The sequence below is a fragment of the Falco biarmicus genome, chromosome 10 (genome assembly GCF_023638135.1).
Source record: "Falco biarmicus isolate bFalBia1 chromosome 10, bFalBia1.pri, whole genome shotgun sequence".
Taxonomy (NCBI): domain Eukaryota; kingdom Metazoa; phylum Chordata; class Aves; order Falconiformes; family Falconidae; genus Falco; species Falco biarmicus.
In genome coordinates this window covers 574,560-601,673 of record NC_079297.1, presented here as the reverse complement: position 1 = coordinate 601,673, position 27,114 = coordinate 574,560, and the positions used below count along the sequence as shown (strand labels likewise).

General features: G+C 41.8%; 1 protein-coding gene across 4 annotated transcripts; it reads right to left on the bottom strand.

The window, feature by feature from the left end:
- Positions 1-129: 129 nt before the first annotated feature.
- Positions 130-26,904, bottom strand: RBL1 (RB transcriptional corepressor like 1). Of its 4 annotated transcripts, XM_056353875.1 has the most exons (22): positions 26,737-26,904; positions 26,433-26,566; positions 25,619-25,819; positions 24,068-24,132; positions 23,849-23,977; positions 23,547-23,707; positions 22,821-22,870; positions 20,871-21,057; positions 19,247-19,413; positions 16,861-16,973; positions 16,205-16,308; positions 15,505-15,642; positions 13,657-13,821; positions 13,349-13,484; positions 11,454-11,714; positions 10,377-10,555; positions 7,105-7,281; positions 5,362-5,433; positions 5,109-5,193; positions 3,305-3,468; positions 2,779-2,943; positions 130-2,535 (listed from the first exon to the last, which is right to left on the bottom strand). In XM_056353875.1, exons 1-22 carry the CDS (start codon positions 26,869-26,871, stop codon positions 2,365-2,367), a joined length of 3,159 nt encoding a protein of 1,052 aa, XP_056209850.1. In that variant the 5' UTR covers positions 26,872-26,904; the 3' UTR covers positions 130-2,364. The 4 variants fall into 4 exon arrangements, with proteins under 4 accessions (XP_056209850.1, XP_056209851.1, XP_056209852.1 ...); XM_056353876.1 differs by lacking the exon at positions 23,849-23,977; XM_056353877.1 differs by lacking the exon at positions 26,433-26,566 and having other exon boundaries at positions 26,737-26,876.
- Positions 26,905-27,114: the final 210 nt, after the last annotated feature.

Sequence of the window (27,114 nt, the reverse complement as noted above, 5' to 3'; positions counted from 1 at the left end):
TATCCCAAAGAAATTTGAGGGAGAATAAAAATTATTACAATCTTTCACATTACAGAAAATGCAGACAGAAGGCATTATTTAATGAATTACACAGAAAGACCACAGGAAATACAGCAACACAGGTTAAAATACTTTAAAACTGTTTATTATAAAACACACATTTACACATGAAGGCACTCTGAAACCGTTACAAAATTTTTGTATAAGCTACTGCTTTACTGTTCGGCAAGTCCAAAAATACTTCTTGCCATCACCTTAAAAAGGTGAAAAAATATTTGAACAAATCTGAACTGCATCCAGCTGCAGCACATTAATTTTTCTAATGAAGAAACACTACATCTAACAACAACTAACAAGGATCTTTGCATCGGTCTTCTACAGTTTCAGAGAACAGTAACAGTGTGGGGAGCAGAAGCGTAATGCATGATGTTGAACTAAACTCTCGTCACACAACATTGCAGAAAGACTTGCACCGTTAAGCCTGATCATATGCAATCCTCCACTCAAATAGAACAGACCCCGCTGAAAGCTAAATCAAGATTCCCCATTTCTCCCCAACACAAGAGGCTTTTAGGGACTGGAATACATACACTGGCAGTTATAGTTGTAACAGCTCTGATGAACAAATCAAGAAAGAAAAGGTTGCTTTTCTTGTACTTTTTATCTCAAGATCCCAAGACAAATATTAAAAAATTAATAAAATTAAAGGAACTGAACCTACAGGAATCTACATGAAACCTAGTCCACTGTATGACCATTTCCTCACACAGCAGCTCTCTACAGTCAAACCTTTGAGAAATAAGCACCTTGTTTTGAAAGTAAAAAAATTATATCAAATATTTAAGTACTTAATAATTAAAAAACAAACTACAGCTTGTAAACTTTCTACTCACTGCTGAGTAGGGTCCCTGCACACGTACAGTTTTAAATACATATTTCCTCCATTACTGCTGACCACATTCAGCTTGAAATCATCCCAGTGTTCTTCCCTGGAACTGTGGTACAGCAGATCTTGCAGCATATACTAAACAAACAAAACAACGAAGTGAACAGGGCTCCTTAAACAAGTCCTATGTAATCGTTCCAACTTTTTTTTTTTTTTTAGTTCAACATACAAATAAACTGAAAAACACAGTGCTGAGGAGTTTCTCTACGGCTCTAATCTTAAATGCAATTATGAAATAAGATCAAGTTACTGATTTACAGTACTGAATAAACCTTTACTTTCTCCATTTTGGCAAAACAGACCCTTACCAAACACCTCAGTGTTAAAACTTAGTTACAAGAATTGGATGCTGGAATTTACACAATGCCAATGAACCCAAGCCTTTAATAGCTATAAACCAAACATATATACAAACATGCCTTATCTGACGGGCTTACATTCAGTGTAGATACTACACAAGAGGCCAAGATTTTCAGGAAAAAAATTAAGAGATAGAATTTGTTAAAGTAATTTGTGTATTTGAACAGCTGCAATATGGCCAAAACCCCAGCTGTTTTTCAACTGTATCCTGCTTGGTACTTCTTCATAGCTAAGCTGCAATATATATGAACAGCTTCTACAGCAGGGTTGCTCTCAGGCTTCCAGCAGGAAGGGAGCAAATCCCATGGCTGCATACACTGGCTGGAGAGAAAGGTACTTCAGACTCCCAGAACTGTATCTCAGTGCTTTACCAGATGTCAGTTTCCACTTTAAGTCACTGCTATTTCTACTTTCTGTTTATTGCCTTTGTTACTGCAAAAGCTGTCTGATCCACTTCTTAACATACACTTTTACTGAAGTTCTGACAGGAGATGTAGCACAGCAAAATCATACAGCTCAAAACCACTCAGCTCTTCCTGAGGCTAAATATTCAATTTGTTCTCCACTCCAGTTACTCCACAGTAAAATAATGCATAAAATTCCACGTTCTTTTAAAAATAAGGCACTTTTAAAGTTTTCCCCAAACTTTTAAAGTATTCCCCAAATACCAAAAGCTTGAGGAAACTTAACAGACTTCACTCATTTCCTTATCATTCTCTTTTCCAAAAATAAAACCAGTATTACCAGACACTGAGTTACACTCAGAACTCATGATGCTCTAAATTAGGCTTCAGAGCATCCAATATGGCTTTCTACAGATCACACTTTTGCTCAGAGTAACTTAAAGCACAGAGTGCCTTTTGGGAACGAGGATCATCACCACCTCTCATTCTCTGGTGTTTACTACTTAACCCTTGCTTTTTGCATCCTGTGGAGGTCAGGTAAAAGTTCAACGTTGAAGAAACTTGGCAGTTGTCTCTATGCAAAAGCAAGAAATAAATAGCGCAACATCTGTATCCAATACCACAACTTTTAGATCCCACAGAAAATGGACAGTTTTAATGATTTGCTCTTTCACTGACAACATCCTGCAGACGTTTAAGTAGAATGTCATCATTTTCCTGGCAGAGTCGCTTCGTAGGGGATTCAGTGTCACTATCAATTGTTATTGCTCGCTTCTTACTCCTGTGTTCACCTTGTTTTATCATGTTGTTAATGTCCTTCAAACTCTGCAATCAAGAAAAAAATATCATGAGTTACTACGGCTCCATTTCAAAATTGCTCTGGTTTTAAGTTATCTGAGAACAAAAAGTCATTCTGAAGCTCTTTCTTGAGCAAGTGATGGATTCTACATTAAGAATTCTTCTCTTCACCACAGAGACTAGTTCAATGAAACCTTACTGCATTAGAACACATCCTAATTAGGAGATTAATTAATGCTCTCTCAAATAGACTCCTTTTTTGCTTTCTACCTTGGAAGGGCTCCCATTAAATTTATACAGTAGCGCAGTTCGAGGTGTCAAGCAGGCACTGTTCTTGTGAGGTGAAACATAAACAGAATGCTGTTGAGAGATCCGTCGAGGAGACACTGGCTGTTGCTTAATGTTGGGGAATGGAGACAAGGGAGGGGCTTCCATCTGCAAGAGAGGGCAAATGTGGATAGGAGCTGAATCAGACTGTATTTAAAAGCAGTAACTTCACAGAAGGAAAGATTAATACACTTGCAAGTTGTCAGATGTTCCACAGGCATACACACAAGCAAATGGGTGTTGCATTTATACAACGAGGCTGAAACCGGGCTTGTAAACTGAACTGCATCTGCGTTTGTCCTCTTGAAAGGCTGTTAAAGCAAGTTCTCATACCATTACCTACAACTATTTAGCTTCTGTAACCACAACAGGTGAGGAACAGAACACAGTTTTTGACATGTGTTTAACTGTAAGGAGAAACAACTTTGTGTCCGATCATTAGAGCAGAATTCCAAAATACTTTACTTACTACGTGATCCTGGTTTGTGACATTGTACTTCAGTGCAAATGATTTCACTCTTCCTACATAGACTGCATTGTAAAATTTAATAAGATCTCCTCTCTCCTCTGTTCCCGACGCACTGGAGTTTGAGGTAGATCGTCCCGAGGAACTGCCAGTTTTCACAGATGAGTCTAACGGTAAGAAAAAGCTTCAGAGTTCAGAAACACAGTATCAGCAAACTGGGTGCTTCAGATTTGAACTCACAATATCCAACTGACAAAAACTCGTCCATAAATCGACTAATGAGATGAATTAAAGAAATGTGCTTCAGACAGGAGCAGGGTGTGCTGTAGGTGGTTATGAACATTAGGAGGAGCTACAAATCACTGCTAGCAGACTAGTGGATGATGGCTAAAAAGGCCAACATAAATCTTTATTCCAAACTTTGAAATAGCTGTAGCAAAAAACTGTAGCATAACTGACCCCTTCTGCCAGGCTTATTTTGGGGAGTGGTACAAAGCCATTTGTAGCTCTTAAAGCTAAGTTTAAGCAGTCTGACAACTCCCAGCTTTCAGCTTCTGTGAAAGTTTCTAGCGACCAGCTGGCAAAGAATAGCTTCGTACTCAACTCATGTCTGCTGCAAGCCACAACACCATCTGCTCAGGCATATTATGAAGCGGCTGTTTGGTGGAAAAAGCTGCAGCCACACAGCAAATGTATTTCTGTTAATGTTCTCTCTTCCCCAATTAAGCTGGTCTGCTACTGAATACAGCCTTCTGTTTCACCATCCATACCGTTACTGCCCAGCAAAACGGGGCAACACAGAATAAAGTCTCTTGCAACCCATGCTAGACTACAAGACAAACATCAAAAGCTTCAGCTGACACACACAGTGTGTCTGTCTTGCATCACAGCACAAGCACATGTTCCTGTAGCCTGGTGTCAAAAAAGCAGGAGTTAATACTAGATAAAGGATTGAAGAAAAAAGTCTAGCAGGAAAAGCAACAGAAGAACTTTGTAAAGAAGCACATTTGTATGACAAAGCAATGGAGCCCTGTGCCACTTCAGATGCTCTTCAATATCCAAGAATTGTGGACCTGCTAGACAGGATGCTGAACCTACAGGAGATCAGCACTTCCTGGACGCTGGTGGAATTTAAAAAACTGCTCCAATACTCATTCAAGCAGTTGAATTCCACCCATAGTGGGAATTTACCATATGGAACAGCCTTCTAATTTTCTGCATGCACCCTGGCTGCACAGGCTCATACAAGGGCTTGTGATCTCTGTTTCCGGACGTGTCACTAAAAACAGGCATGGCACAATTTTCATGCTTTTCTCAAATACTGCTCTTACCCCTTTTCTACTCTAAACCAGAGCAACGACAGTATTAACTATTTAAAAGAAACCTGCATAATAGAAAGTGGTGGTCACCATTTTTATTTTCTGAAACAAGTTCTCCCTACTTAAGCCTTCAGGATAGGCGATACTAGGGAAAAAAACCTGCCATAATATTCCAGGTACTGTTCATCTTTCTTTGTTAACTCGTGTTGCTATCCAAGAAATACAGTATCACTGACACACTAAGGAAACACTTCAGCCTCAGCAACAAAATTTCATGTGACAAAGTTAAAACATTTCTTCTAAGTAGAAAGTGTATTTTCCCTATCTAACATACAGGAGGGCTACTGAAAAGATGGTTTCTTTTTCAACAATGCATTTGTTTTTCTTTAGTACATTTAAAACTTGCTTCACTTCTTATTACTTAACGGTTCAGTTCTTTAAAAGCTCACAAGTACATTTTTAAAACCAGATTATTTTGCTGTACCTACCTTCTGTCATCTCCACATCTTGGTTTGCATTTTTGTCCAACAGAACACCGGCAGAAATATTTCTTAACAAGACACTCCTATAAACCTACAGGACACAGAGGAAAAACATTCTTGACAAGGAAAACAAGGAAGTCAGAAGACTAGATAAAATCCATCTGAGTAAGAATGAATGTAACACCAAAGAGAATTTAACTTTTCCCTTATCAGCATAAACATTTGAAAAGCCACCTCTAAGGGAATACTATTTACTCACATGGCTGTTTGCTTGTGGCTGATTTCTGTAACTTTTCATTATGTCCTGAAAAGTTCTTTCCTCTTTGGTTACCTGGAAAAGAAAAGGCTATTGAAGACCAAGTGCAAGCAGCGAAGCTGGGGCTGCTCAGGTCCAGTCTATTTAACGAGCTTCCCTCTATACAGCTTTTTTGTATTACTATGAATAAGTTTTTAAAACTTAGTTCTGGTGATGAGAACATGAAAATACAAGCATTTTTCTTGTTCAGGCATTCCTTGTTTCTTATCTACTAAAGCCTTTTGTTGCTTATGATGCTTAGGAATTATTCCTTTCCTTACTTTTCTTCTACTGACACTAAATATTAAAGAAGGGAAATGTTAAGTCAAAAATGTATTTGTAAATTTGAAAACTGGACCCCTTAACTCAGGGGTCCTCAAACTACAGCCCACAGGCCGGATACAGCCCCCCAGGATCCTCAATCCAGCCCCCTGTATTTACAGAACCCCCCCTGCCACACCCTGCCAGGGTTTGGGGGGGGGGGGGGGGGAAGAACCATGCAGCCGCAGATGACTGCCTGCCACCTAATCCATGTGCCAGCCCCCTGTTTAAAAAGTTTGAGGACCCCTGCCTTAACTTTTCTAAACAGAATATGAGGAAATCCTGAACAAAACACTAGGCAGGTATATACACACACATGCAACGTCAGCTTTCTTCTGTACTTCAAAACAAGTCATTTGTTAAAGGACTTTGTTTTTCAGTCACACATCTGTGATTTTAATAGCAGATGAGCAACAATTTTTGTAGTGGGAGCCAGGAGAGAATGCATCAAGGTCTTCAACTAAACTGTCAGGTCTCACACTGCACCTCCAGTGTCTCCAACAGCACTCAAAAGACTGTATTTAAAACAACAAACTACATGATAAAATGCAGAGCACTGACTAGTCAATGGTTTTGCTTTTCTACAGCTAGCTATCAGTATCAGTATCAAACGAGTGTAAGCTGTGCTATAGTTTAGAGCACAGGGGGCCACAATTTGAACATCAGTTTCCCTCCACAGACAGTGCTCCATCTGTCTTCCCTCAAGGAAGCAGTCCAGCCTCAGTGTTTCAGAGGAGCCTGGGCTTAGTTTCACTTTCCTGGATTTGTGTCTGAATCAGACTTGATGGCCACTGCAACTAACAGCTCTCAAGTTTGAGTCAAACCAATATTCCAGTTTCATAATCCAACTTAACACCTTAAATCAATGCTGGCAAATTGAATAGGAAATGAAGAAGTATGAGTAACAGGCAACCAACTCAATTCCTCAACTCGAATCTTCAAAAGCCAAGATTTTTGTGGAACAGAAACTTTCCATCCCTATGTAAGGTTGGAAGCGCCTGCAGATTTTGGCACCTGCATAATGCTGTAACTGTAATAAGTGTTTTTAGTTCTGATTACATAGATCACAAAGATCGTGAACTGGATAGAAAACACAAATATGGGGCAACGAGACCACACACTGCTTTGTATATGCTGACCAGCGCTCATTGTGAACGTGCTCAGTAAGAGAAGAAAAATCCTCAACCAGCTGGCTGGTTGGTGGGAACTTTTAAGATTATGCAAAACAAGGGAGAAATATACTGGAACTTCATCCACTTCTTGGAAGGACTTCTCCCTTTCCTCCAGCAATATGACATGAACAAAGCAATCAAATTGTAAACTGTGACTACAACTTAACTTTCAATTGACATAAAATTCCCTGAATTTCTTAAAACTAGATGTTACCTTTGCCATGATATAAAAGGCACAGAGGAGAAGCTGGTCCAAATGTCTGTCCTTCATCAGATCAGCACAATGAACCAATGTGAATTCAAAGCACGTCCATATCTTTCTGCGTAAGTCATTGGAAACATCCAATTTTAAGCACAGATCACGCAAACGCACACTTGCCAGATGATAAACCTGGGAAAAGATAAAAAAGACGTGCAGTAAGCAGTCAAGCCAAATGAGCTTAGTTTAGCCTGCAAAAACGAACGCCCCGCCAAGTAGAGCTGTTCTATATTTGAATAGCTCATTTCTGTAAAATCTCCCCCCTCTGCCGAAGACGATGTCTTCAAAGACTAAGCTGTCATCTGTTCAGCTGTTGGATCTCTAATGCTTATAGGAAATCTGCTTGAAAACATTATGACTATAGCTTCTATGCCATATCGCTCACTATAATGGAACACTTCCAACAAGGAATATATTTTAACTACAATTAAATATAATCTTAGATTAGCAAGATGATGGGTTCTTTTTTCTTTTTGATTAACAAAAATCTGTCTCAAAAACCTGAAATAACTACCAAGTGCAACATTAGCTTCCCTCCATCTATTTCAGAAGTTCTCGCTTCATGGGTAGTAATTAGGCACATTCTTTATGTTGGGAAGCAAAAAGACTTCATTTCATTTTCACTTGCTCTACTGAACAGGAACAATAAAGGAAAGCAGGAAAAAAACTATAATTTTGAATATGATGAACAGTGTAAATAGAAGGTAGAAACTTAAAGACATTTAAGTGAAAATTATAGTTTTCCTTCATTACCGAGAGGAATATGTTGCCTACCACATGGTTGGCCAAATACATGGCTACAGCTGTAGCATTTCCCAACTGACAGTAAAGCTTCCAAAATGCAGTCAGAGTTCATGCCTGGCAGCTGGCTAATCAATTCTTAATCCATTCTCAGAGAGGCAGACTGTCACTATCAAAATTAAAGAACCAATAGTTCAGACACAGGATGTGGCTTACAAGTGTTGCCATGAATTAAGATTTACCTTAAAGATCATTCAGTGTAGAATTATCTAGGGTTACAATACAGAAACTCTAAAAGGGGAAAACCTCTGAAAGCAACTTCACTAGTAAGAAAATAACAGAAAAAAATCTAATATTTTTGAGAGATTACTTTAAGCATATATTCTTTGCAGGGATTTAGGGAAGGTACCCTTGCCTCCTTCAAAGACCCTCAACCACTACACACTGGAAATGAATGCAACTAGGAATAAGTATTCTGAAGTTTCTCTGAAGCACATCCAGTTCTTAACTTACCCCTTAAATCCTCCATTATTTCAAGAAGTTCCTTCTTTCTAGAAAGTTTTAGATAGTGCGTTACTCATCACTGCTTTCTGAGGCCCCGTATCAGCAAGACCAGCACTACTGAGTAGATCTCAGAACTGCAAATGAGAATCTACAGATGCAGGGTCCGAAACAGTGCAGTTTTGAGTGAGCAAGACACAGGAGAATTATCTGGTATGTCATGCTTGCAAATGTGGGAGGCAGTAAAAATACAGAAGTAAAGACTACTGCTATTTCACAGAATCATGTAGGTTGGAAAAGACCTTTGAAATCTTCAAGTCCAGCCCTTAGCCCAGGACTGCCATGTCCACCACTAAACCCTACCCCTAAGCACCACATCTACGTGTTTTTCAAACACCTCCAGGGATGGTGATTCCACTGCCTCCCTGGGCAGCCTGCTCCAAGGCCTGACCACCCCTTCCATGAAGAAATTTTTCCTAATGTCCAGTCTAAACCTCCCCTGGTGTAGCTCCAGGCCATTTCCCCTTGGCCTGTCACTACTTTTCTGGGAGCAGAAACCGACCCCCACCTCGCTACAGCCCCTGCCAGGCAGCTGTAGGGAGCAACAAAGTCCCCCCTGAGCCCCCTCCTCTCCAGGCTGAGCACCCGCAGCTCCCCCAGCCACCCCCCATCAGCCTTGTGCCTCAGACCCTTCCCCAGCCCCATGCCCAGCTCTGAACATGCTCCAGCCCCTCAGCATCCCCCCTGCAGCGAGGGGCCCAATCCTGCACACAGGGTTCCAGATGCGGCTGCACCAGCTGGCCACACTTTCAGATACAAGCCAGGATGCTCTTGGCCACCTTGGCCACCTGGGCACGCTGCTGGCTCACGTTCAGGCGGACATCAGCCAGCCCCTCCCCAGGCCCTTTCCTGCCAAGCAGGCTTTGCTCTGCCCCCAGCCTGCAGCTGCCTGGGGCTGGTGTGACCCAAGGGCAAGATCCGGCATTCAGCCCTGTCGAACTTCATACACTTGGCCTTGGCCCATCGGCCCAGCCTGCCCAGAGCCCCCTGCAGAGCCTCCTGCCCCACCGGGACACCAATGCTCCCCCCAACTTGGTGTCGTCTGCAAACTGCGGGTGCACTTGATCCCTTCAACCGGATTGTCAATAGAGCTAGTAAAGAGAACCGGTCCCAGCACTGAGCCCTGGGGAACCCCTGTGTGCCCGGTGCCAGCTGCCAGCGGGGTGTGACACCATTCCTCACTGTGCTCTGGGCTCGGCCAGCAAGCCTTTAACCCAGCGCAGAGCGCCCCTGGCCCAGCCACAGCCGCTGGCGTGGGAGGCTGTGTCAAAGGCTTTACTAAAATCTAGGCAGACAACACTTGCAGCGATTCCCTCATCCACTAAGCGAGTCACCTTGTCATAGTAGATCAGGTTCACCAAGCAGGACCTGCCTTTCACAAACCCATGCTGGCTTGGCCCAATCTCCCAGGTGTCCTGCACATGCTGCATGAGGGCACTCAAGAGGATCTGCTCCATAACCTTCCCCACACCAGGTCACACTGACAGCCTGTAGTTCCCCGGATCCTCCTGAGTGCCCTTCTTACAGACGGGTGTGTCGTTGGCTAACCCCCAGTCAACTACAACCTACCCAATTTGCCAGGGTTGTTGATAAATGATGGGAAGTGGCTTGGTGAACTCCTCCAGCAGCTCCCTTAGTACCCTCATATACTTCAATAATTAGATAATTAGCATCTTCTACATTAGATAGATTCTTAGACAATTAGCAGCTTCTATAAATAACTAACAGAAAAAAAAAAAAGCACGAAACATCTCATGGGGAGAGGAAGGAAGAAAACTGGATTCTCTGCAACACTTGACAACATCTCTTCCCTTCTCCTCCCCGGCCGGTATAAGAACTGTTCATGCCAAAGGAAAGGAATGTGAAGGCTGCAAGGTAATGAAAACTGCACAAGCAAAACATGACTTTCTAATAAAGACACTTACCTTTCTGTAAAACAGTGCCAAGGATCCCGTTTTCTTTGGTTTGCTTGCTGGTGACAGATACACTTCTTGTGCTTGATTCACCTGAGGGTGGCAGGGAGCCTGAGCCTCCATTTTACAGGGCTGACCTAAATTCGTTGAAATGGGTATCAATGTGATCCCACCCAATTCATTTGCAATACCTGGAGATGATATACACATCCAGAAATAAACCATTTGTTTTCCCTCATACGGCAGAGTTAAACTGCAAATCATAAAGTAATTCACAAACATTTCATACTAAAGACAACTCATCCTTCTGTACTGGATACTAAAAAGACTCTCTGTCCCTCAGTCTCCAGAAATGATTAAAAATTACATTTTGGGTAATGCTTAAAGGAAGAACATGAATGTGATCGAACATTTCTAAAATCATCTGAAACTACTAAGTTTACAAGAAATCACAAGTTCTGTAGTCAGTGTTCCACTCTTGAAGGCAGGTGGGCATTTCCTTTCTTTTTTTTTGTGTTACTCTGCAAACCTGACAGCATATCACATACAGTCCTCATTAGTTTCTTTGGCAGTCAAATTCTCTTGCTGAAAATCTCCTTAAACATGAAAAAGTTTTTTTCTTTTCATTTTTAACTACAGACCCAGTTTTTAAATTAAAAAAGGCTATAAAACTGATTTCTCATGTATCATTTTCAGAAATAGTCAAGCACCACCCAACTCAAACAAAACAAAAACCCCCTACTATTTTGCTAATGTTAATATGTAGCCTTTATCCAGACATTCTAGAGCCTTTTAAGATTATTATAGACCAAAGTTAAGGCAGAGTAGTAAATCACTGAAGCTGAGAACCAAAGAATCTGTGGTGAGGTGTAACTGCAAGCAGCAAGAACTCCACAACTTTGTTTGCAAGGAAGAGTAATCCCCAGGATGCTTGTCAGATATTAGACATCTCCATGGAAGGAGATGTCAGCAGAAACTTAAGCTTTTTTTTACTAAAGCAATACATGCTCAAGATGCATCGTTGGCCTAAGCAGATCTTAAGAGCAAGCAAAACATCTACCAGAGATGAAAAATGGGAACAATTCATACCATGCCGTGGGATAGTAACCTTCTGTCCTGTTTTTCCTGGTACTGTAGCTGTTGTCATGGTCAGTACTGTCTGACCAGGAGAAACACTTTCAGCAGCAATGCTTGACGCTGGAGCAATTGTCAACTTAGTTCCTTCAGTTACGATTTTGTCCATCTGCATTTCTTTGGGGCTGTCATCTCCAAAGAGCCTTCTCTTAGCACTTCCAGCTGTAGGAGAACTGTAGCGCTCATGAACAGAGATTGGTGACAATGGCTGCATGTCTAATATGCAAAGGAGAAAAAAACCAAAACCCCAACTTAAGAGCAGCAGCTAAACAGGAATACTTCTCCACAGGAAGGAAAACCTTCAAAACCACAAAACCCAAGTACAAGAAATCACTTCTAGTTAAGAATTAATCTCACAGTTCACTGTTCCTAGGCAATACGAACAAGGCCTATAGCATGTCTTTTATTTTGTAGTCATCCCAGAAAGCTCAGTTTGACAATCTGGTAGCTCAAGGAAGACAAGAGTAATCAAACCAATTTGCAGAGACTGAGGAATAGACAGGATTACAGATACTTATCCAGTCTGCTTAGCGGATTAATAATACTTGCAAGTGCTACTCCTCTAAACACATTCCTCTACAGGAACACTGGCCATATGCCCTGGACATGTTCTGTATGTTCTGGCTTTTAAACTCTAAACTAACCCCGGCCAGAAGCCCGCCCCTCACCCATCCCCAGTTCCTCCCCAGCTTTTCTGCTTTCAAACATTTGCTCCAGTAGTAAGACTGATGTACACAGCACTAATTTACAGGCCTCTGTTCCTCTGGCTTTTTGCACTTCAGCTGAAGTCTGGCAGCCACTTGTGAGGACACCAGCTACAGCAGTTTTCCGTTTCCCACAAAGCAGAAACCTTCCAGATAATTGGCGAGATAAGACAGATCAGAGACCTTACTTCTAACTCTGCAAGGATGGTTTTCTTGGTACCAGGGGTAAATACACATTCCCAATCCCCATCTTTTCCATGTAAAGTTGGAGAAGCATTTGGCACTCGATTCTTATATACAAGTCCCAAACAGCCCTACCCATACATAAGACACCACCTCCACCCTTCCATCAAACAACTAACCACAACACCTACAGCAAATGCTTATACATCTCTTTCCTATTGAGTATTTAAAAAACCTAAAACAGTCTTGTAATGGAATTTGCCAGGCAAACACAAAAAGAGACAACACTACAGCACCGATCAGTCTATAGTACAGCAGCAAGAACCTATGGACTAATGTTTGAGATACAAGGAAAGCGTAATTCCAAACTAGGGAAGTACAAAAAAGCAACAGCAGTGCTGCCACTGCCTCTTCACCCTCACTGTCAAGAGACAGTTCTGTGCGACACCTAGGAATCTGCAAAAAACAAGGCAATTCTTCAGAGGAAAGAATACTGCAGACGAAGCATTGCCCCCCCCCCCCCCCCCCCCCCCCCAAAAAAAAAAGGTTCTGTAGAAAGGAGGAATAAATGCAGCTCTGTCACTCCATTTAAGAAGTCACCTAAAATCCAGTCAAACTCACTGAGGGGGAAAAAACACCAAAAACAGCCCTGGAAAAATCTGAACAACAAAGGACAATAAGCAGTCAGATGACAACCCACCCAAAAGTAAGGCAACCTTTGCATCAAAACAGTGGCAAAACCTGCTCCAGTTCAGAAATGAAGCATTATCACCAATGGCTGCTGTCAGTAAGACACAGCAATGCTTTGACCAGATGCATCTAGACTTTCCCAAGATCAAATAACAAGGCTTCACAATTCTGAATGCCTAGTTCAAATTCAAGATTGCTTTTTGCAATTACAAAGTCGTCTAAACTCCCTCTCCCCAAACTCACACATTTGAATATTAGAAACCTTGAACATACCCCGTCTTAAACTCCCACCAAGATCTGTCCGAACCTCTTTTACTCGAGGATGAATTATAGGAGATATTGGCATCATAGGCAAATGCCCGAGCCCACTTCCTCCATTGCTTGCTTCGAAATTACTGGGAAATACTACCTGAGGAATAAGAAATGTCAGTGTAAGACAGCAAAGAGATTTCCCTTGTTTGTGCCGATATATTAACAGAAGCTTTGTTGCAGCAACTGTCTCACGTGAACAGTTTTTTGTATAAAACAACAGTAAGAAAAAGAATGGGAACTTCTTAATAAAAAGAAAACAGGTAACATACTTCTTCACACGTTGGGACCTTGTTTTCTGAGGCCTGGAGGGCGTTCCAGAGTGCCGAGTCTTGAGTCCAGGCGAGACTCTCGAGAATTTGTTCCTCAATGCTGTTGAGGTGCTTCACCATGTCTCTGGAAAGTCCTTCCTCAGACCGAATCAGTACCTCAATTACCTAATGGTAACAGGACACATGCACAAAGCCCTATCACTCATGCTTAACAATATCAAATCATTTTTAACTTTGGGATCCCGTTCAAAACTTCTCTTCAATGCAGAACGCTCCAGCCTCCTCCTCGCATCTTAATCTTCCTCAACCCTCTTCTGATACCTCTTTTTTTAATCCCCCTTTCCCAAAGGCAATCCAGGTGTTGGAAACTGACAGTAGATGTCCCATCAATGCAGATAAATCCACTCCCAGGTGTTTTTTTTCCCTCTCACCATCGCTAAGCATGTGCGGAATGAAAGCACTAAGCACACCCAGTGCTCACCCAGCACATGCAGCTTACCTAGGAAGATATAAGTTGTATATCCACTTAGGCTGGGTATGTGAGAACCCCGGCATTGAAGCTTTCCTTCCTTTCAAACGAGCAGCCCATAACAAAAAGGGTTAAAACCCACTGTTTTAAAGTTCGATTTAAGAAAAAGTTAGAATCCTTAATGTGTACAAATTGGGGTTGAAAAAAGTTGAAAGGGCCCTTGAAATATACTTCACCGCTACGCTCCAATGCAACATTCACTTTATTTATGGTTTTTTTTTCTGACAGAGGAACATTCACCCTGGTTTTCTAAAGCTCCAGAGACGGAAATGCCATAAAACTTCCCAGGAGGACTTACTGATGTGTTTGGTTATTTGTACTAGAGAACTAAGCACCCAAAAAACAAAGTAACAAATGGCACAAGTAGAATAATAAACACTGGCTCTCTCCTGTGAGGTCTTTGTGATGGTAATTTTTTTCAAGTAAGAGTGCCACAAGAACATACACTGAATAGCAAAGAAAATTCAAATCAAATGTAAATCTGTTCCACAAAGTTGGATCTGCACCAGAGCATCTGGTATTGACGTAGGCTACCAACAGCAGCAGCAATATTGACAGATTTGTTGCAGTTTCATTACTGCTCTACATCTGAGGATTAAAGAAGGGAGAACAGAATAGAAAACAGCTTTCCCACAGGGTTCAATTTTTTTCGGTTGTATTGTCTAGACGGAACTACTTCTGATTTATTCAGGACTAACTGCAATAAGCCATTAGGTGTATCTAGTAAAAATAGGAGGCATACAGACAGATGGTAAAAAGATCAGACAAGTCAAAGAACAGAAATTACCTTAGAGGAAAGGGGAAATGAGGTTAAAAAAAGGAGCAAAAATAAGAACACCCAGGAAAAGATATTTTACATTCTCTTATATAAAACAAAGCAGAGAAGAACATAAAATCTAACAATGCAAACCTGTGATAAGCAGTAGTAGCCAAAGGCAACAAAGAATATTATTCCTGTTTTATTACTAATAAGCAGAACTATAGCTTGCAGTCAATAAATATGAATATCATCAAAATATATAGTCTACTAAAAGCGTATATATATTAAGAACTAAAACTTGTGATCAACCGCATGTTACAGTTAAGTACCATCTACAAAAATCTTTTTCTTGCTTTAAATCTCAGCTTCAACTCTGCATTACACATTCCAGGTAATATACTTAAGGACAGCTAGAATTCATACTAGACGTATTACACATTAACATCAGCCCTTCTCCTATTTGATTACCTAGGAAGGAAAAGCATCACCCTCTAAGACTCTCAGTCCAGTAATGTGCCATTTTTAATACAGATCCAGTCCTAAGACAGTATTTATTTACCTTATAGAAATAGAATGGCCTCAGGTCAAGAACTTCAATAATCCAGGGAAAGGTACGAGGTGAGCTATATGCAAAAAGCACAATCTCCAAGCAGCATGCCATGAGAGAGCGGTGAAAGACATCTTGTTCCAAGAGAGCCTGAAGTGATGACAGAAAACGTCAATGAACTGAAGCCTGGGAAATGGAAGTGTGAAATTTGTGGCATGAATAGTACACAGCTTATTGCTGGAGAGAAGACCTACTGCTTTTTTCTACCTTCCACAATCTCTTTTTACAGGGAAGTTTAGAATAGCACAGACCAGAAGCAGACTAACAGTGCCAAAACCATCACATTTTTCATAATATGGCCAAATGAATCTGCCTCGTCATTGTGAATCAAAGCAGAACAAATGCATTGCTGTCTAACATGAACTGACATTGTTCATTGGACAAAGAAGAGAACAAAAGTTACCTGTCCATGAAGTCATGATTCTAGAAGGCAGCGTAAATTAAGATGGTTAGTTATGCCAGAATCATACCATTTTTAATACCAGTAAAAACTACATTTAGGCACCTCCCATATATTTACCCTTTTCTAACAAACAATATTCACAGACTGCTCTACTGCAGACTGCTCTGTTCTGGAACTGTTTGAAGATAAACAGTTAAGAGAGGGTTACAAGAAGTGTTCTCCTCGTTTACCATTTTTTTCCCCACTTACAGTCAGATCCTTGCCATGTAATCTTCGTGTTTCTTGCACCATTATAGTCTCCAAGATCTTATAGTACAAGATCTCTGCCAGTTTTAATCTGTTTACAGCAAAATCTGAAATTTAAAGCCAACAGAGATGAATCCCAATGCCACTTGCACAAATGGTCTTAAGACTAAATTGACCAGTACTTGTTCCCTAAGGAAACAGTGCACATGCATACATATAGACTTTGCAGATTGAAAAGTATGTTCAGAAATCCACTAGTCAGAAGAACATAATGAAATTCTAGAAGTGTTTTAAAGGACTATGTATTTTAATATTTCTAGTGAGGAAATTTTGCACAGTTGCAATAATTTTCCTATTTGTATTCCATTGCCCTTAACCTTTAATGCCAAGAAGAATGCACGTTTACAATTTTTGCTAAGAGCTGCTATAGTTTCAGTGCTGTCTTGGTTATCCCATTTTGAACTGCAAGCTTGGTTTTACTCTACTAAATTTTTATTCTTTACGGTGTTCTGTCTGACAGCAACACTTTTCTGTTGGGCTATGTTCTGGGTTAAAAAAAACAATGCCACTGTGTTAAATACTTAAACAGTAGTATATGTATGCATTTCACTTGCCCTGGTTCAATATTTTGAAACAGCTCATGCATTTCACTTCCATACCTATATGAGATCCTGGCTGTTCATCTGTTGACTGAGTGTAGCTGCGACAGAATGTCTCACCTATTTCTTTCACTCTGCTCACAATGCTTTCCATAGGGCTGCGTGCACAAGACCTGAAGCAGAGCACAAAGAGAAAGCCTTGTTTGTATAAATAAAATATCCACTACAACTCAAATGAAAATACCACCCAAATAAAAAGAAGAGAAGCTAGTTATACTGAGCTTTCCTCATCAGGCAACAACCTGTAATACCACAGAGATCACAGGAAAACATAAAACCTACATTAGTATCATTTCCTTTTTCCTTTCCTAACAGAGTTGCAAGAGGCTAAGTAGATTTTGGAATAAAAACAGGAGAAAGCTAGAATTACAGTACAACACTCAGGAGGAAAAAAAAAAAAAAAAGTATCTGCTAGGAGCAAGGTATTAAGAAGGATGGTACAACAGGCAACCAACCAACCAAACGCATCCAAGAGACCACACAAACCAGGCGTGGTTTGAGGGAGTAGAGGAAAGATTTCAAAGTGAAGAGCCAGCATCTTTCAAAAAATACCATATTTACTAGCAAGGCAGAGAAGAACTGATGAACACACAGTCACTATCACAAAAAGGGGCCAGGGAATTTCTCTGTCTGGAAATGCTCTTTCTGAATGCTTCTAGATTTTCCAGCAATTCTGTATTAGGGGACAGTGGCTTGTGACCAGTGTCAAATTAAGACACTATTTTGAAAAGCTAGCATTGAAATAAATTAAGGTTTTATTGAACAAAGCCTTCCAAGTAACTTCAAAATTATCTTTCCAAGGAATTTTAATTTGAAAGAGAATATACCCAAAAGCACAGAATATTACACATAGTCCAAAACACAGCTCTTACCATTTCTCCCAATCAGACAGTACATATCCTGCTCCTCGCTCATATCCAAGATGAGCAAATTACTCAACACACTCCTTGCCAGAAGTTTACTCAATTCTTTTCCCTGTTTTAGTATTTACATCTCTCGACAGACTGGTTCATTACTTGAACACACACTTTTTCATTAAAGACTGCAGACACCTTAATGTTTTAATTGTGTAATATAAATAATACTAGAGTCCTTCAAAAAAAAACAATCCAAGCAACACTTAAAATAGAAATGCATCTTGCTGAGCATTTATAAACTACCAAGAACAAGTCCTAGGAAAACTTTCAAAATATATGTTAACTCCAAAGATGAGAACTAAAAGTAGTATTTTTCACCTGTTTATAACAGTGCTTTAAAAAAACATCAGTTTTGCACTTCAGATATTAAGTGCTAATAATAAATGTCCATCCTGATTAATAAAAAAAAAATATATTTGGAGATCTTACACCATAATCCAGCAAGGCCTTAATGTGTATGGATGTCAGGCAAACACCCAACAGCTTTACAGGTATTTACTATTAAATTATTGCTTTTTATGAGCCATAGCTCATAAAGCAACACTGCTAACTTTTACTGATAAACTATTTTGTTTATACTCATCTGCTTAAGCGGAAACATTTTCATGTGAATTTCACTACAGCCAGCGTGCAGTCACATCTCCAGGAGCCAAATATACGGACTGATTTATATAACTGGGACTCTGTGGGACTCTGTCCTCAAAATAGTGATCATGAAAGACCAGGGCTGCATTCAGTAGTCACTTGCTATGATTTCCCAGTAACATACAGCAGCTATAAGGGCTGAGCGAGAGGCTCTTGACTAGGAATGTTCTAACTCCTGCTGAGACACCTGCCCTAGGACAGACATCACGGCTTGGAGGAAACCAATGAGTTGCAGGATGCTCAGGGAATGGCCACCAGAACAACCAGGGAAATGGAAAACACAGCTGCTGCTACCCAAGAGATCGGCACTGATAATAATCAGGGTCACTGCCAGGCTTATATATATGCTATAAAGTTAGATTAAGATATCCTGAAGTAGTATGAAGAAGTGGGGAGCCTTTAGGCTGCTTTTAGTCTTATCTTCCCAACTCTTTAAGGCAAAGATTATAGCTTGTTGACTCCGGCATTTCCCTTCTCCCCCAAAAACCTCTGGCAACGCAGTTACCATATCTTTTAATTGAGATATTTTTATTCTTATTTTTATTTTAAAGTAAGTATTTGGCTTTCAGGCACACGAACAGCTAAATTAGCTAAAACTGAAGCTACATTAATACAATGGTGGTGACAAGTTGGAGGGGTGTGTGCATTCAGCTATCGTTCTCCAGATGACAAGATTACCTGGACAACAGATCTTTCAACTAGAAATAAGACAAAGAGACAAAAATAGTCTACACAAAAAAAATGTCAAATTTAAGCAAGAAAGCAGTCACAAGCATGAAAAGATGAGTGAGTTTGTATGACAGCAGCTGCAGTGGATTACTTACTCAAAAATATTTATAAGATGTTCACTTGGTGCATTTTTCAATCCAGACACAATGTTCTGCAACCGGCTCACGCTTTGTGTTGCTGAAGCAACAGGAGTGATGACAGCTTCCTTTTCTCGTAGGTATCTTCTTCCAGTCAGTGGAGTTGAAGGTGCAAATGACCTTTTCTGTCAGAGAAAAATAATAAACAAAATCAGTCAACAGACCTGCTTCAAAAACCTTTCTCATGGGCATCTCCTGCAAAATCGCTCCAAAGATTGAAACGACATCACTAGCACACTACCGGAAGGCTGCCATCAAATCTGTGATCTCAGAACTGACTAAAAAGTAGTTAAAAATTATCGCAGGACTCCATAAATACAAAATATAATAAATTTTCAGGCAGACTGAAGTTAACACAAAGGTTTTTTTTAAATAAAATACAAGAAAACAAGACACTACATCTTAAAACCTGTTAATTTTTAAGCTTACTTGGACATTGAAAAATGCAGGGCAAGAAAGAAAGCATATGCTTCTATTCACAGTCCCTGACTGCGTTACTTGGGTGACACAAGGAGAACGTGACAGAGCTCCCTAGGAGAGGGTCACAGAAAAACATTCTTTGGGAAACGTTGTCCTGGTGGACTTAGAGACTCTCCTTATTCAAAGGACAATGTAGCACTAAGCAGATGGAGCTGTGTTGACTGCAATTACCGATCTGTACCATGCTTTCTGGAAGTGATGCAACGAAGTATTTGGTTTTGAATTACTAGAACAGACTACAGTTTGAAGATGGAAGGCAAATAATGAGGAAAGGTTAAGCCTGCAGTTAGTATACATAAACAGCAATGAGGTCGTTGTTATACTACAGAAAGTGAAGCTCAAAATTGATAAACTCATTCTAAACACCTGTCTTTAATTTGCCTGAATATGAAACACACTTATATTTGGGAGGAAGAGTTAAGCCACATAATTCATTTAGACCAGCACTAGTATCTTGTAATTAGTATTCTTATTTTTAATTGACATGTAAATCAAACAGCATGTGGCTCTTTCACACAGCCAGCACCATTTTTTCCCCCCTTATCCAAGTTTTTTTTAAAAAAATCATTAAATACATTTTACATTTTTAAACACTGTGAAACATCAGCTCTGGTTATAGGCTACTTTTTATAATGAAGAGTTAAGACTTTGATGGGTTTTATGTCTTGAACAATATTTTCCATATAATACTACACAAGTTGACTTCTCCTGTCCTAAAAAAAGGAAATACCAGGAAAACAAATAAATTTATCCAGCGTGAAGGTTTCATGGTATTCTTATGGGGTATAAATGAAGTTTGAGCTAAACTATATATTTAGGTATTAACTACTTATTGACCTTTTTGGACAAAACCACTATACACATGAAAGCACTCTCATCCTCTTGAAGGAACAGTTATTTACTAAATTCAACATGGAAGAAGACATGACCATTTCTCCTTAGCAAGAGAGCATCCTCTGAAGCCTGCAAATGGCATTCAACGTCATCCTCTCAAGAAGCAGCTCAGGAAATTCAAAGTCAGCTCAATGATTCAAACTGCGTATAAGGATGGAAAAAACTTGAATTAGTACTTCAAGTGAGATCAACATGTTAAATGAATCACCTTTTCAAAATGCTGCTGAAGGTGGCACTCCACGTGAGCTCTTGCTGCTGTTTTCCCTACTGGCACGTCTGCAGGAAATTTTCGAGGAGTGCCAATTTCTTCTTCTGCATCAGCTCCTAAGAAAACTCTCTCGTCAAAGTCACCCACTGTCAGAACATACTCTTCATACTCTTTATTTAGTGCTTTGCTGAAAGAGAAGCCCAGATTTTACATCAAAGTTTAAACCACTGAAGAAACAAAGAAAGTGCCAGTGGAGATAAAGTACAAACCCGAAACCAACATGCGCTGGAAGTGTTCAATGCTTGCAGCAGCAGCACGGCTCGTAAACAAGACTTCACTGCCCCAGCAACCTGCCCACAGCTGCCCTCCCTGCCTGCCTGTCCCTGCCTGCCTTCGTACTTGCAACCTCCCCTGGTCCCTCAATGATAGGCTGCAGGGACCACCCCTCCTCCTGAGTTACCACCACCATTTGGCGCTCAGTAAGAAGAGTTAAAAAACAACTTTGCTTCCATCCCAGTTGCAAATGAAATAGTTTGGAAGTACTCTACTGATCAGAGGTTAAATCTCTGTATACGCAAAGCACATTACAGGTAGATATATTAAACTAGCTATATTTGACTTCTAGTTTTGCCCCTTGATAGCCTGTATTTTTAAAAATGGTACGGAGGAAGGGAAATTTAAGAGCTAGCCTCCTGGATTCGATTTTTAAAATCACCACTGACATATGATACCAAGAAAATCTTTCATTTTCTTTACTCCAGCTAACCCAACTGTAAAACACTAATCTCACAAAGGCTGAAAAGCTTTAAACTTTTACTTGGGAAGCAGAATGCAACTTTTAGATAAAAATGAGAAACAGCTCACATCAGTAAATCCTGCCTGCATGTTCTTCATGATACATGAATGCTGTATGAAATATCTTTTGCCTGCAAAGTGTCTTAGCAATTCAAGCTGCTGCTTAAGCACATATATTAGTGGAACATAACAATGTATTCATGATGCAACTGACTCTGTGATCCCACAGGAAACCTGACTGTATCACAGGTTCACCTTCTCCATGTCTTTTAGAAAAAGCAAGTGTCTATGAAAAGTTTAGACAAAGAAACAGAGAGGCTTCCAGGCTTCTTTAGATGTCAAGCTACTTAAAAAAGAACAGGGACTACCGTATCATTCCACATGACAGTATTATTAAAGCAATACTGTTAATTTAAGAGAATTTCACTGCTTCAAATGGATCACTGCAACAATGTTTTATACCTGAACTTGTTATCTACATTGTTGAAACAACTGAGTCCGCTCAAAATTCTGAAAGCAAACCAACAAATTAAAAACTCACCTTGCAAAAACAAATTATTACGTATTTTTGGAAATGGCAAAAAAACCTTTAAGGGATCCAGAACAAAGCAGCTGCTGTTCATATTTTGCATTTAAATTAGCTTTCAGAAGTGAACATTAAAAGCTTCTGAAAAAACTATACTTGCCTCCCACAGAAACACTCTACCTCCTTTTTGTGGTTTTACAATTGTCTGTTCTTTTCTTTGAAGTACTTCTGTTGCATTCACAGATTTATACACTCAAATTGGAGACTGATAATGAGTCTTCCCTGCTCAGGAGTAATATCTGAGGTGTGTATAGAAACACATCTGTGAACTTCAAAGTCAAGGTTTTGACTTGCATTGGATTACTCAAAGGTTACAGTTGCCAGAAAGTAAGGGCAAGCACCATAAAAACCTGACATTAAGGAAGAAGCTCTGCAGCTGACCACCTGATATTTGACATCCCAGATCCAGAAAGCATTTCAGCCAGAAAGCAGCTTTGACTGCCAAATAATTAAAAGCCATTAGTCATGGCAAGATAAAGGAACAGGAAAACCTGAGATTTAGCATTCAAAGGCCTGTATTTTAGAAACGAAACCAAACCCCATGACTAAGAACATAAGCTGTAACTTACCTATTTTCTGTAAAATTGCAAAGATCCAACAGACATTCTCCTTTTAAGATCTAAGAATGAAAAGCAGAAATACATTGCATAATAAAATCAAAACTGTTCCAGCTCTAACAGTGTGAGGGCACGATGGTTTTAGTCAAAAAGGAAATACAATTTAGGAGCCTAACTGGACCCCTTGGGGTTTGTTTTTGCCTAGACCCAAGCTGGGACTACAATGCCACTAGCAAGACAAACAGATGAGAACAAAGCCTAACTCTATCCAAGCTGTAGATAAACTCACTCTTCAGAAACAGTACTGCTATTTAACATCTGTTCCATTGGCAGGTTAGGGACTGACTTTTCCTCTTCCTTCCAAAGCATTTTGCTCAATTCCAAGGGAAGCAGCAGGACCCACGATATCATGACAGTTATCCCATGAAATTATTTCCCAATGACATTTCTTTTCTGCCTCAAGAAAAGATCATCATCCACAGTCCAGTTTCATACTGACAAAAAAGGAAAGCAAAGATTCTCCACTGACATAAAAAGCCAGAACACAGGGGATCTTACAGCACATGTCAAAAATGAGAGTGAATTCTGCTCCTGCTAAAGTACACACAAAGAAAATCTGACCCAGCCCAAGTTCATTTGCCTGTCAGTACACTTTCCTGCAGAACCTGCGGGATCTAAATGGTCTAGAGATCATTCATCTGAGCACTACCACACATTCGTAAAACTACTAAGATGTACCTTCCTATCAAATAGTTTTGAAATGTATGGTTTAAAGTAATGTTCCTTTATTCCTTTTGCTTCTACTAAAAGCCCATCATGCAGCTCACATAGTGTGGCAATGATGCAGGAAGGATCTTCAGAGGCTTTGATCTCTGTTGTGTGGAATTCTGCTGGTAAGCCTAGAACATGGAGGGGACGGACACCCACAAAAAAAAAAAAAAAAAAAAAAGAGAAAAAAAGACAACCAAACTTCAGCTTCATTTGAAAACAAGCAAGAGAACACACCATATTTGATTTTAAATAATCTGTCCCCATCATACCTTTAAATGATGGATTTATCAGATCTCTTCTATTTGAACACAAAAGGGCATTTGCAAAAATCAGGTCCAAGCAGCATAGAAGCAAATGATAGGAATTTACTAAATCATCTCCAATCATACGGAAATTACCTTTAAAAGATAGCATATCACATCAAGCAACATTAAAGTTCGTAATTCAGAACATACACAAACCATGCAGCCAAAACAAAGCAAGCCTACCCTTAGTGTACACAAAGAGAGTCCAGCAGAAGTTGAAGAGATCTTTAACGCTGCACGGCACCCGTCTATCAATAAGGAAAAGGGGGGGAGAAATCAGACTTCAGTTTCAGGAAGCCGAAGTTTGTTTTACAGTAACAATTTCACTGTTCCCTTGTTCAAAATAACACTCAGAGCCACCAGCTATCTTAATCTCATACCGAGACACAATCTAAGCTACATGCCCTTGTTTCAGCTTTCACTAACCAATAGTGTCCCACCTCATTCTGTGGAGCATTCTGCGCAGTGTCCCCGACCTGCTGGCCCTTCTCTGAGCCAACGGCTGCCTCCGGCCTGTGACCCTGCACACGCTATTTTGCTGGTGTCACATCTTTAACAGAGTCCTCCCACAGCTGCAGACTACGAAATGCCAAGGGCTATGTTATTCCAGTGAAGCTTCTTCCCAAATATTTTACTAAAGAATCAGCTATCTCTTCAAAATGTGCAATTACAGCTCATATTACAGCTCATCTGCTGAATTGGGTTTGGAGTAGGGATTATCCAAAACCACGGAGCTGGAAGACCCAGGAAGACATTATACAAGACAGTCCATGGAGAAGCTAAAGCTGTGGTTACACCAATGAATGCTGCTGCATCAAGGGAACATTAACAGAATGTACTGACTCGGACAACATTTCTCCCAATACATGATGCCCACAAAGCTACCTGCCATACGTGAAGAGCTGCAGCAGCAGAAGTATCCTCTCTACCTGCAGACGTGGAACTATGCTGGAGTGTTTTACCAGAACAATTATTCCCCCTCACATCCATCCAGAGGACACATGCGAGCTGGCACAACCACTTTGCACAGACCCTGCTCGGCTCCCTCGCCATTCAGGTTACACTCCCATGACAAAGCTATCACAGAGATGGCTGCAGTCAGCAGGGAATATGGACATGCTCCTTTAATTACGGCAGAAGTCTTGTGTCTATCTGGAAGGTGACACCAGCAGTTACTAAGTCTGTCATAAAAGGTGACACTACCAGTTACTATGTCTGTCTGAGCACATCAGCTGTGGCTTTCTTCCATTTGCGTGCTACCACTCCCCCAGCAATCACGTTAAAAACTGAGTCAAACTGCGGTCACTGTGGACATAACACCACTTTGTGTGGAGGGATTATGTCACAACACCAACCACCTCAGCCACTACTTTGCAAAGACAAAATATCCCTGTGCTACTTAAGTTCTTTCTCCCAAACAAGTGTCAGCCTTGCTGTATCTCATGTTAACGCATCTCGCTGTGCCCTCTCCCCACCTTGCTGACATTTGCACTGCAGGTCAGCTCCTGAACGTTGCAGTGAGCCGCAGAAACGGCCACTAGACACAAAGCTCTGCTGACACGAGCCGTGCCCCATCAAGATTTGGGATGTTTCTGTAGTCATCACAGTTCAGAATCAAGGCCACCAAGAGGCCCTTATCACTCTGGAGCTTCACATAACTTTTTAACGCATAAATAATTATCTTAATTTTCATTAATCTGCATTAGGAAAAATCACATTAGATCTCAAAGCCACCTTTGTTTCCTGCTTCGCTGTGGTTTAGAAGTTTCTTCGTAGGGGTTTTGAAATATATCCAAAAATATTGGTTCAAACTTCTTGAAAATCACAGTTGACACTTCAAAATTTCTCTCCAGCCTCTCCACTCGCTCTCGGAATTCCTGTGGTAGATTTGACATGTCCATCCACTTCTTCATTTTGCTAAAAAACTGGATTAAACTTAAAAGAAGAAAGAAAAGCTTGCTTTATTTTTGAGCTTTAACTAATTTCCTTTATTCAGAATCTTTTAAAAAGCTAAAATGTGACATATTTATTCCTTAACGACTAATTCTATTAACATACAGCATTTACCATTTGATAGGCTCTCAAACTGTACATACCATAAGCTTTTCACCTTTTATCGCTCTGGTTTTCCCCCTTGCCTCCCTCCAAGATACAGGCACCAGCACCGCTTTAAAGGCCGCCAGTGCCGTGCTGTCAGCCCGGGGGAGGGGCAGAAGGCACCAAGCCCGCAAAGGCGTCGGAGCCGCCTGCTCCCCAGCCCCCCCGGGCCAGCCCCGGGCCAGCCCCGAGCCCACCGGTGCCGCCAGCAGCACGGCCCGGGTGCCGTCGCGTTTTGGTTGGCGATCGGAAGGGGCCGGCGGGGCGTCCCAGGGCTGGAAGGGGCAAAGACCGCACGCGCGCCCTCGCTCCGTTTTCAACACAACCGAGTCCCCCATGGGCACAGCGCTCAGCAGCGCCCGGGGCCTGAGAGGAGGCGCGGGAACGCGCATCGGCGGCTGCGGCGGAGCCGGCACTGAGCCGGGGGAACGCGCCGTGCGGGGCGGCTCACCTGAGCCTGGCGGAGCGCAGGATCCGGGTCAGCGACACGCCGTTCCCCTCCATCAGGCCGCTCCCCACCGTGGGCACCAGGCTCTTGCGGCAGGCGACGTAGAGAGCGCAGGCCAGCCAGTGCAGCGCCTCGCCCTGCCGGGGTACGGGAAACCACGAGCTGGGAAGGGGGGGGTGGGGGGCAGCCGCCCCCCCGCGCCCCCAACCACGGGGGCGGCCCCTCACACTCCCCTCCCCGTGGCGGGAGCTTGCCCCGCCCCCCCTGACAGGGCCAAGAGAACACCGCCCCGCCCGGCGCCGCTCACCTCTAGGCTGTAGGTGCCCCGCAGCGCCGTGAACTCGCGCAGCGCCTCGGCGGCGCTGGCTGCGTCCAGGTTGAGCTCCTGGCAGAGCCGTTCGATGGCGGCGCCGGGCTCGGCGGGCGGCGCCGGGCGGGACATGGCGGCCAGGCCGGTACAGGCCAGCTGCCGCGCGCCAAAACGCCTCCGCCGGAAGGGCGCGGCGCCTTCCGGGGCGGGGGCGGGGCCGCGCTGTCACGCCCAGCGTGCTGCCGCCCGGGCCGCCGGCGTACGGAGCCCGGCAGGAGCACGGCCGGTGCCGGCGCCCGCCCGGCGCAGTGCGCCTGATCGCTGCCACGTTGTCGACAGCGCTGAGGCGGGGCGGCGGGGCGGCGGGGCGCGAGC